The 12,202-nt window shown below is 34.4% G+C and overlaps 1 protein-coding gene across 1 annotated transcript; it reads right to left on the bottom strand.

Moving 5' to 3' along the window:
* Positions 1-2,654: 2,654 nt before the first annotated feature.
* LOC131009964 (NDR1/HIN1-like protein 6) lies at positions 2,655-3,020 on the bottom strand. Its single transcript, XM_057937360.1, has one exon. The coding sequence runs from the start codon at positions 3,018-3,020 to the stop codon at positions 2,655-2,657; it is 366 nt and encodes a 121-aa protein (XP_057793343.1).
* Between the last annotated feature and the right edge of the window lie 9,182 nt (positions 3,021-12,202).

Below are 12,202 nucleotides of genomic sequence, written 5' to 3'. Positions count from 1 at the left end.
TTGATCTTTCCACTGAATGAAAAGGAGATTTTGCCATTTTTGCTTCAACACAAATTTCACATTTTTGATGTTGATTGAAAGACATCTTTGGCAATAAGTCTAAATTTACTAAACGACGTAGTGTATTTAGATTTGCATGTCCTAATCTATCATGCCATAAATTAGGAGACTCAACCAAGTAAGAAACATTTTTCTTTATTTCATTGTCACGTACAAGTACAGGGATAGCATTAAGCTTGAAAAGGCCATTATCTAGGTAGCCTTTTCCTATATAGTGACCATTCTTGGTCATTACAACTTTGCCTGCTTCAAACACTAGTCTAAATCCGGCGTTGCACAAAGCGGATCCTGAGATCAAGTTCTTGCGAATGTCGGGAACATGCAGCACCTTCTGTAGGGTTATCTTGAGTTCCGACGTCATCTTGAGCACAATGGTTCCAACTCCGATGATAGAGGATGAGGTAGAATTGCCCATATACAGCTTTCTGTCGCCGGAGAGAGCTTCATACGAGGAGAACATTGTCTTGTCGGCGCAGATATGCCGGGTAGCACCGGTGTCGATCCACCATCCTTTTGGACTGCCGACCATGTTGACCTCGTCTATGACGGCACACAAGTCAAGTTCGCCTAAGTCGAGGGGCACAGACTTTGTCTCCGTCACGTGGGCTTGATGGTGACCATTGTGCTTGTCTTTCTTCGGTTTGCGACAATCTTTCGCCATGTGGCCGGGTTTGCCGCAGTTGAAGCAATCTCCTTTGATCCTCTTCTGACCTTTTGAGTCGGGATTTTTGCCTTTGAACTTGCGTTTCTTCTTGTTGCTAGACTCGGCTAGGTTTGCTTTTGCCTCCATGGAAGTTTTGTTCGTCTTGTTTTCGGAGATTCTATTGTCCTCTTCGATTCTCAAGCGAACGATCAAGTCTTCAAGTCCCATCTCCTTGCGTTTGTGCTTGAGATAGTTCTTGAAGTCCTTCCAATGTGGTGGTAATTTCTCTATCACCGCGGCCACCTGAAAAGATTCAGACAATTCCATACCTTCGGCAAGAATGTCGTGCAGGATCAGTTGAAATTCTTGCACTTGCTCCACAACGGTTTTGCTATCGACCATTTTGAAGTCTAGAAAACGACCGACTATGAACTTCTTCAAGCCGGCATCTTCTGCCTTGTACTTCGTCTCCAAGGAGTCCCATAGTTCCTTGGACGTCTTGGCGCTAGAGTAAACATTATAGAGAGTGTTGTCTAGCCCATTCAGAATATAGTTGCGACACAGAAAGTCGCTATGATGCCATGCATCATATGCTATCCGCAGTTGCGAATCAGTCTCGTCTTCCCCCACAGTTGGAGGAGATTCATTCACAAAACGAGCCATATTCAAAGTAGTAAGATAAAACAGCATCTTAGACTGCCAACGTTTAAATTCAGAACCTGCGAATTTTTCCGGCTTTTCGGCAGCAGCAGGTGCTGGAGCATGTGCAACGTTGGTCGGAACTGGTGGAGCATTGTTGTTGGGCGGAACATTGTTGTTGTTGGTGTTGCTTCCTGTCGCCATCTTTTCACACTAATTTTGCCTTACGATTGTTATTGGGTAGTGTAGAAAATAGGATGACGATAAAAGAATTAATGCAGAACCGAGGCGAGATAAAATCTCTCTCCGTAAGGCAAAATTACTTCCGCTCTTGTGCTTGCGGATCTATAGTAATTGCCCCCAAGATACAACGGTATAGGGTCGATAGACGATTCCTTAGCACTAGGAGATCGTTATCCGGTCGAACGGCTCGATACTCGGGACTTGAGTATGAACACTAACTAGTATGATAGGAGATGATGTGAATGGAATTAATTGAACCACATCCTGGAGGGCCTATTTATAGTATGTAGAGGGGTGCGGTGGAAGGGTGCGTCTGTTGGGAAAAGGCCTTGACCGAACCATCACAGCCATTCGGTCAAGGGGTGCCATGACCGAACCATTGCAATGGTTCGGCCCAAGCAGCCGCCCAGCCTCATCCGCCATGTCATGGAACCGCCTGTGCCACGTCAGCGTCCGCCCACCCTGCCACGTCACCCGAGCCACCGTTTCATTTGTCAAAACTAAAGGCTCCTCAATGCTCCTCGCGACGACGCGAACGAGCGAAGTGCAAAGTGCGCCTACAAAGCGCCCATTGCGACAAGTGCGACGTGCACGTGCTCGGCCTCGGCCTCGGACTCGGACTCGGAAGGTGCTTCGCACCTTCCTCGTAGGAATCGAGTTTTAGCCTTAAAAGGCTAAGTCAAAACCTACTTGGGTGCACCATAGGTCCACCATAGAGGAGCACACTTGATTGTTCCTTTATGGTGGAGAGCACTTTATAAATAGCTTTACACTTCCTTAATTTTCCAATGTGGGATGACACTCCACATTCCCATCTTCAATGGCTATCTTTGGGCATTAATTACTCATTCAATTCTTAATAGATTTGAACAAGTAAATATACCAAATTAATCTACTCAAAATGTAGATTCCAAATATACCATTTAATTCCATTAATTACAAAGTAATTATGGACTAATAAAGCCATTTATTCCAACAAGTACCGGAGAAGCAACAGCAGCGTCGATCCAAAGCAACGGAAGCTTTGGTTTAGTCGGGAGATCCGACGCCGATGGCGACTCTCGCCGATTCACGATGACAGTGCGATGAGGGTGACGTTGAAGGCGGAAGTGACGGCGGTGTCGGTGAGGTTGAATCTTGCGAGCTGGAGCGAGGCGACGGAGAACGATGGCCGGTGCGGGCGGTAGACGACGTAGAACACGGCGGAGGCGGCGGCGGCGAGGATGAGGACGAGGATGATTAGGAGAGTCGTCCAGAGGCAGATGGAGCAGCAGCAGCTCCGCCGGTGGCCTCGTCGCGGTGGCCGTGGGCGGTAGGCCGGCCGATTGGCGTTATAGAGCTGAGCTTTGGTCGCCGGGAATGTAGGGTTGGCGGCGGCGAGGGCGGCACCGCCATTGGCGGTTGGCTTTGCTGCTGGATACACTCTGTTTGTCATGCGGATAGAGAGAGAATTAGTGTTTTTCTGAGAGAGAGAGAGAGAGAGAGAGAGCCACTGCGGGAAGAAGTGGTGGAAGAAAAAGAATATATCAAGTCGGAAAAGGAGAGAAACTGTTTAACTAATGCTTAGTTAGGTCTTACGAATTTACAATAAATGGCTATTTTACATAAATATTTATACCAATTTCTATTTACATCTGATGATATTTTCATTAAATAGTAAACCTAAATATAATAGAAAAGCTTATTTCAATCTGTCAGTATTCAAAGTTGTTAAGAATTAATTCAAGCACTTTAACTACATACAGGTCATGTTAGAGTAGAGAGTATACAAAACAAAATATAGTACTTTCCTAAAATGTTAGTGAAGTTTAATTTTAACAAGAGTTCTACGGTGCCTCATGTCCTTTAAATCGGGAAAATAGCAAGAGTTCTACGGTGCACGATGACAGTGCACAACTACGTACACAGTTTAACAACTACGTACACAGTGGACCACAAACGGGGCATGTTTTAGTAATTCCTATGCAATTAAGTCAAATTAAGTATGCAATTTCAATTAATAGACATTATATTCAATAAAAATGAGTCAATAGTGTTCAATTCCATTACCCCTCAAACATATTGAGCATATATCGCATGAGAGTTAAGTATACTAAGAGTACGTGTTAGAGTACATATGATAGCATTGTAGTAATTGAGACGTGTTTGATAAAAAATAAGTATTCCATTTGATGTGTTATTTCTTGAATTTGACATAAGAGATTAAAAATCCAAATTTTCGATGCCCCATGTCCTTCAAATGGGGAAAATAGCAAGAGTTATACGGTGCACGATGACAGTGCACAACTACGTACACAGTTTAACAACTACGTACACAGTGGAACACAAACGGGGCATGTTTTAGTAATTCCTATGCAATTAAGTGAAATTAAGTATGCAATTTCAATTAATAGACATTATATTCAATAAAAATGAGTCAATAGTGTTCAATTCCATTACCCCCTCAAACATATTGGGCATATATCGCATGAGAGTTAAATATACTAAGAGTACGTGTTAGAGTACATATGATAGCATCGTAGTAATTGAGACGTGTTTGATAAAAAACAAGTATTCCATTTGATATGTTATTTCTTGAATTTGACATAAGAGATTAAAAATCCAAATTTTCGATGCCCCATGTCCTTCAAATCGGGAAAATAGCAAGACAACTACGTACACAGTTTAACAACTACGTACACAGTGGACCACAAACGGGGCATGTTTTAGTAATTCATATGCAATTAAGTGAAATTAAGTATGCAATTTCAATTAATAGACATTATATTCAATAAAAATGAGTCAATAGTGTTCAATTCCATTACCCCCTCAAACATATTGGGCATATATCGCATGAGAGTTAAGTATACTAAGAGTACGTGTTAGAGTACATATGATAGCATCGAAGTAATTGAGACGTGTTTGATAAAAAACAAGTATTCCATTTGATATGTTATTTCTTGAATTTGACATAAGAGATTAAAAATCCAAATTTTCGATGCCCCATGTCCTTCAAATCGGAAAAATAGCAAGAGTTCTACGGTGCACGATGACAGTGCACAACTACGTACACAGTTTAACAACTACGTACACAACGGAACACAAACGGGGCATGTTTTAGTAATTCCTATGCAATTAAGTGAAATTAAGTATGCAATTTCAATTAATAGACATTATATTCAATAAAAATGAGTCAATAGTGTTCAATTCCATTACCCCCTCAAACATATTGAGCATATATCGCATGAGAGTTAAGTATACTAAGAATACGTGTTAGAGTACATATGATAGCATCGTAGTAATTGAGACGTGTTTGATAAAAAACAAGTATTCCATTTGATGTGTTATTTCTTGAATTTGACATAAGAGATTAAAAATCCAAATTTTCGATGCCCCATGTCCTTCAAATCGGGAAAATAGCAAGAGTTCTACGGTGCACGATGACAGTGCACAACTACGTACACAGTTTAACAACTACGTACACAGTGGACCACAAACGGGGCATGTTTTAGTAATTCCTATGCAATTAAGTGAAATTAAGTATGCAATTTCAATTAATAGACATTATATTCAATAAAAATGAGTCAATATTGTTCAATTCCATTACCCCCTCAAACATATTGGGCATATATCGCATGAGAGTTAAGTATACTATGATAGCATCGTAGTAATTGAGACGTGTTTGATAAAAAAACAAGTATTCCATTTGATATGTTATTTCTTGAATTTGACATAAGAGATTAAAAATCCAAATTTTCGATGCCCCATGTCCTTCAAATCGGGAAAATAGCAAGAGTTCTACGGTGCACGATGACAGTGCACAACTACGTACACAGTTTAACAACTACGTACACAGTGGACCACAAACGGGGCATGTTTTAGTAATTCCTATGCAATTAAGTGAAATTAAGTATGCAATTTCAATTAATATACATTATATTCAATAAAAATGAGTCAATAGTGTTCAATTCCATTACCCCCTCAAACATATTGGGCATATATCGCATGAGAGTTAAGTATACTAAGAGTACGTGTTAGAGTACATATGATAGCATCGTAGTAATTGAGACGTGTTTGATAAAAAACAAGTATTCCATTTGATATGTTATTTCTTGAAGTTGACATAAGAGATTAAAAATCCAAATTTTCGATGCCCCATGTCCTTCAAATCGGGAAAATAGCAAGAGTTCTACGGTGCACGATGACAGTGCACAACTACGTACACAGTTTAACAACTACGTACACAACGGAACACAAACGGGGCATGTTTTAGTAATTCCTATGCAATTAAGTGAAATTAAGTATGCAATTTCAATTAATAGACATTATATTCAATAAAAATGAGTCAATAGTGTTCAATTCCATTACCCCCTCAAACATATTGGGCATATATCGCATGAGAGTTAAGTATACTAAGAGTACGTGTTAGAGTACATATGATAGCATCGTAGTAATTGAGACGTGTTTGATAAAAAAACAAGTATTCCATTTGATATGTTATTTCTTGAATTTGACATAAGAGATTAAAAATCCAAATTTTCGATGCCCCATGTCCTTCAAATCGGAAAAATAGCAAGAGTTCTACGGTGCACGATGACAGTGCACAACTACGTACACAGTTTAACAACTACGTACACAACGGAACACAAACGGGGCATGTTTTAGTAATTCCTATGCAATTAAGTGAAATTAAGTATGCAATTTCAATTAATAGACATTATATTCAATAAAAATGAGTCAATAGTGTTCAATTCCATTACCCCCTCAAACATATTGAGCATATATCGCATGAGAGTTAAGTATACTAAGAATACGTGTTAGAGTACATATGATAGCATCGTAGTAATTGAGACGTGTTTGATAAAAAACAAGTATTCCATTTGATGTGTTATTTCTTGAATTTGACATAAGAGATTAAAAATCCAAATTTTCGATGCCCCATGTCCTTCAAATCGGGAAAATAGCAAGAGTTCTACGGTGCACGATGACAGTGCACAACTACGTACACAGTTTAACAACTACGTACACAGTGGACCACAAACGGGGCATGTTTTAGTAATTCCTATGCAATTAAGTGAAATTAAGTATGCAATTTCAATTAATAGACATTATATTCAATAAAAATGAGTCAATATTGTTCAATTCCGTTACCCCCTCAAACATATTGGGCATATATCGAATGAGAGTTAAGTATACTATGATAGCATCGTAGTAATTGAGACGTGTTTGATAAAAAACAAGTATTCCATTTGATGTGTTATTTCTTGAATTTGACATAAGAGATTAAAAATCCAAATTTCCGATGCCCCATGTCCTTCAAATCGGGAAAATAGCAAGAGTTCTACGGTGCACGATGACAGTGCACAACTACGTACACAATTTAACAACTACGTACACAACGGAACACAAACGGGGCATGTTTTAGTAATTCCTATGCAATTAAGTGAAATTAAGTATGCAATTTCAATTAATAGACATTATATTCAATAAAAATATGAGTCAATAGTGTTCAATTCCATTACCCCCTCAAACATATTGGGCATATATCGCATGAGAGTTAAGTATACTAAGAGTACGTGTTAGAGTACATATGATAGCATCGTAGTAATTGAGACGTGTTTGATAAAAAAACAAGTATTCCATTTGATGTGTTATTTCTTGAATTTGACATAGGAGATTAAAAATCCAAATTTTCGATGCCCCATGTCCTTCAAATCGGGAAAATAGCAAGAGTTCTACGGTGCACGATGACAGTGCACAACTACATACACAGTTTAACAACTACGTACACAGTCGGCCACAAACGGGGCATGTTTTAGTAATTCCTATGCAATTAAGTGAAATTAAGTATGCAATTTCAATTAATAGGCATTATATTCAATAAAAATGAGCTTAATCAATCACTTAAATTATACAATTTAACTTAATTAATAAAAAAATAAATAATATACTTGATTAGTCACTTAATTAACTAGCTAATTTAACAAAATTAAATATTTATTAATTTTTAATAATAAATTATTAAGATTTTTACGAGCTTGTAATTCAAATAATTTGTTAATGAATATATTAACAAAATCAAATAATAATTAATTAACAAATTCAAATAATTAATAACAAATTCAAATAATTAATAACAATGCACAACATTTTTTTTATTGTGGATGCAACTGTGTTTCTAACTGTGTAGTTAAGAACAGTTGAGCTCCCAACTGTGTAGCTAAGAACACATTCATAGCTCCCAAACTGTGTCCTCAAAATCAACCATTTATTTTATATTTTTCACACTCAATGTGGTCTTAGACGTGAATAAACTAAATTTTTTCATTACAAAACAACAAATCATAAATTTGATATCAATATATTTTAAACTGTGTCATTTACAAATACAACTGTGTTCTGCAAAATTACTGTTCACCGCTCACTAAAATCGAAAAATAAGACATACAATTGATACATTTGCCATGAATTTAACATACATACCTAAATACAATCAGAATGCCCAAAGAATTTCGTCCGACCCAAGTGTTTTCAAATAACAAAATCGCTATTTTTTTGGAAAAAATTTTCGTGGGTTTCCAGCAAAAAAGAAAAGAATGAGGAAGAAGAACACAAATCCACTTTTCATCCATTTCTTCACCAACCTACCTTACATTAGCATTTATTATCACATTAGTTTAGCTGTACGAACCATCTTAACCTACGAAAATCAAAGATACGATGAAGAATAAGATCGGCAGTTTCATTAATGGAAGCCATGGAAAGAGTAATGGAAGCCATGGAAAGAGAGAGAGAGAAGATGAAGAGGGGTGGGGGAGGAGTAACTTTTGCTGAGTTGGCAGTTGGAGGTGGGTGAGGAGTAAATTCAATTTTTCTTTATTTTTATTTAGCAATTAGTAAGGGTGAGATTGTCTTTTCATTCCATTTTGACCCCCAAAGTCATTCTTTAAAAGTTGTGGCTACCAAAGTCATAAACTATATGCTTTTGGCTACAAGTGTCTATTGTCACTTATTTTTATGTGTAACTAAAGTATATACAGATACATATGTGGGTGTAGTTAAAGTCGTAATAAATTTTTTAATATATCTCTTGATGTCATTAAAATTGTATCATCATTAGACAATTTTTATAATGTAAAGATCATGATTTTCTTTTGGGATCCTATGAGAGACAGAGAGAGGTTGATTTGAAAATTTACATTCAAATATCCGTGTTTTTACTTTTCTTAACGTGAGCAAAGACATTGATTGTGAGCTTTTTTACTAAGCATACTTTTGTTATTTCCACCTGGAGATCTTCTATAACGTTAAATAGAAAAATTTTACATTTTTATTTTTAATTTGAACAATATATATTTTTATGAGTCGAACCATTATATTTTTAATTTATTTTTTAGTAGTTTAATTGACAATTAAAATACGATATAGTATGTTTCTTTTATTCAATTTACAGTTATAATAACATGACATTTCAAATATTTTAATAGTATATCTACATAATAAATTTATAGCATAATTAACTTAACAACCCTATAATTTTCCCATCATGCACAAATGACGCGACATGCATGAGGACAGGATTTCCAAATGGCGTTATTGTGCATTGAAAAAAGGGTAAATATCACGAAAACCCCTGAAGTATACCCGTTTTATCAAAAATACCCTGAAACTTTCAAAATGTTCTTTAAACCCTCAAACTATCAGGTTTTTATCAAATATATCCCGCATCTATTTTTTTGTCACAAAAAACGTGATGTGGCTCACCGGATGCCACAATGTAATTTATAAGTATTATATTTTTTAAAAATGCAATGACAAAAACGGCGTCATTTCGTACCATATCTTTTAAAAGAAATTCACTCTAAAATTTAAAATTCACTCATATCGTGTTTGAAATTCACGCTAATAACCTAGAATTATGGATAAACACAATAGAACATGGTACGAAACGAAGTCGTTTTTTCCATGTCATTTAAAAAATATAGAATATAAATTACATTGTGGCATCCGGCGAGCCACATCACGTTTCTGGTAACCGAAAAATAGATACGGGATATATTTGATAAAAACCTGATAGTTTGAAGGTTTAGAGAACATTTCAAAAGTTTCAGGGTATTTTTGATAAAGTGGGTATAGTTCAGGGGTTTTCGTGATATTTACCCTTGAAAAAAATGCTTTAATTTTCTACAAAATTCCCAAGTCTCAAGGCATTTTTTTCATTAAATATGCATGTCGCAATGTTCTTAATGTCATTTCCATTTACAATAAATCTATGCGGCCACATCGTGGCCACCCACACACTAATATAATAAGAAAAATCTTGATTTATTTAATTTAATTTTTAAAATAAAAAATAAAATTTAGTTATTTTATTATATTCTCTACATTGTACTTTTTTATTTATTTTTTTGCATTTTTATTTTTAATTTATTTTTTAATAGAAATAAAAAAATTACCAAAAAATTGTAAAAAAATAACTACAATGTAGAGAATATGATAAAATAATTAAATCTTATTTTTATTTTAAAAAATAAGTTAAATAAATTAAATTATTTTTTATTTAGATAAATTGTGGGTGACCACAATGTGGCTGTTTAGCATCTTCCATTTATATCAAATATTGAAAACCGTGTTCATAATCCAAAAGGCCATACGTTCATTTTCTTTGATATACCACAAAATCACGAGCCCAAAGTTTTTTTAGGCCCATAACTTTGACTGTTTTGCAAATATAGGACAAATTTTTTTGGATTTGTAATTGTAGGATAAATTTTTAAAAATTGAGCATTAGTAGGACAAATTGAGCCCGAAAAATGAACTTGTCCTGCAATTGCAAGCCCAAATTTTTTTGTCATACATTTGCAAAATGACCGAAGTTACGGTCCTAAAAAAAGAGAGAGAGGAAAGAATTTTTTTAAAATTTTAATCTTTAAATAAATACTCACTTTTACATTTCAAATCAAATATTTACATAAAAATATATCAAATTAAAGCTCTTATTGTGATCTTTAATTTGATATGCATATTAAATATTTTGAGTGACATTTTTTGCCACGCAAGAAAAAAAAAATATAGGGGAAGAAAAAAGGAAATAAAATAACCCTTAAAAAGACAAGATTTCAATTTGAGTGGGAAATTTGGAGTTATAATAAAATTCAAGGTTTATTTATAAACTATGTTTTTTAATTTTTTTTATCTTTTAATTATTTTATTTTATTTCTTTCTAAAATTATAAAATTTGACTAATTATAAAATATATAATATGCATATCAAATTAAAGATCACAATAAGAGCTTTAATTTGACATATTTTATGTAAATATTTTATTTGAATTGTAAAAGTTATATTTACTATCTTCTCTCCCGTTTTTTTTAGGCCCGTAACTTTGGTCAATTTTCAAATGTAGGACAAAAAATTTGGGGCTTGTAATTATAGGACAAATTAATTTTTCGAGCTCAATTTGTTCTACTTATGCTCAATTTTTGAAAATTTATCTTATAATTACAATTTACAAGTTCGAAAAAAAATTATCCTATATTTATAAAAACAATCAAAGTTATGTACCCAAAAAAAACTTTGAGCTCCAAAACCAAGGCGTTTAAAGACCACTTTGATACACTTTTTTCTCTTTGATTTCTAATTCTAACACACACACACACACACGTTGACACAATGACACGTAGATAGAGAGAGAGAGATGTGGAGATGATTTGTTAACTATGAGCAACAACCGCCACCATATACGACATGGACTCCGTCCAAAACCATATATACTGTATTTTTTAATGCCATGTAAAATTTTCGACGTCACATCATTTTGTTAGGTCTTCGGAAAAATTGACAATTAATAATTAAAATTGCAAATTTGGTTAAAGTTTCTGCAATAATTGCGAATTGGGTCAAAGTTCCTAAAATAATTAATTTTCCAATCGTCACATCTCCTATTAAAATTGTAAAGTTTGCAAATTGGGTCAAAGTTCCTCCGAGAATTACAATAGACTATTTAATAAAAGAGTTAATTGTCAATAAATTTATGAACTTTCATCATTTTTCGATTTTTTCACGATATTTAAAATTGACAAATTAATTCACCAATTGAAAATTCATTCTTATTATTTCCACATAGTATACTTATTTCTAGATAAAAGTTGAGTTGGATATCAGTTTTACCAAAGTAGCACGACCATCTGACGAGGGAAACGACCCTAGCCTTATATAATCGCTCTACGCTAACAATTTTGATGTAACGATTAGGTTTAATTTGGATATAATTGTACCATGTGGGAACATTAAGAATGAATTTGAAATTGGTGAATAAATTTGTCAATTTTAAATGTCGTGGAAAAAATCAGAATAAGACAAAAGTTCGTGAATATATAGGTAATTAACCCTTAATAAATTAATAAATTAAATATAGATCTTTTGAAAATCTTTTTATTATCGAGACACGAACTAGTGAAATTATATGATTATTCATGTACCACTTGTATAATATCCCAAACTTATTATTTTAAAACACTTATTAGAATTATGAAAATTAATTATAAAATAATCAGCTAAAAATTAATAAAACATTATACATTATAAGTTTTAAATAATTAACGCTTATAATCAAAATCTACCAAAACTGCATTGTAA

This window comes from Salvia miltiorrhiza, chromosome 2 (assembly GCF_028751815.1).
Source record: "Salvia miltiorrhiza cultivar Shanhuang (shh) chromosome 2, IMPLAD_Smil_shh, whole genome shotgun sequence".
Taxonomy (NCBI): domain Eukaryota; kingdom Viridiplantae; phylum Streptophyta; class Magnoliopsida; order Lamiales; family Lamiaceae; genus Salvia; species Salvia miltiorrhiza.
Note: the sequence above shows the minus strand (reverse complement) of the source record. Positions and strands in the feature narration are given on the sequence as shown.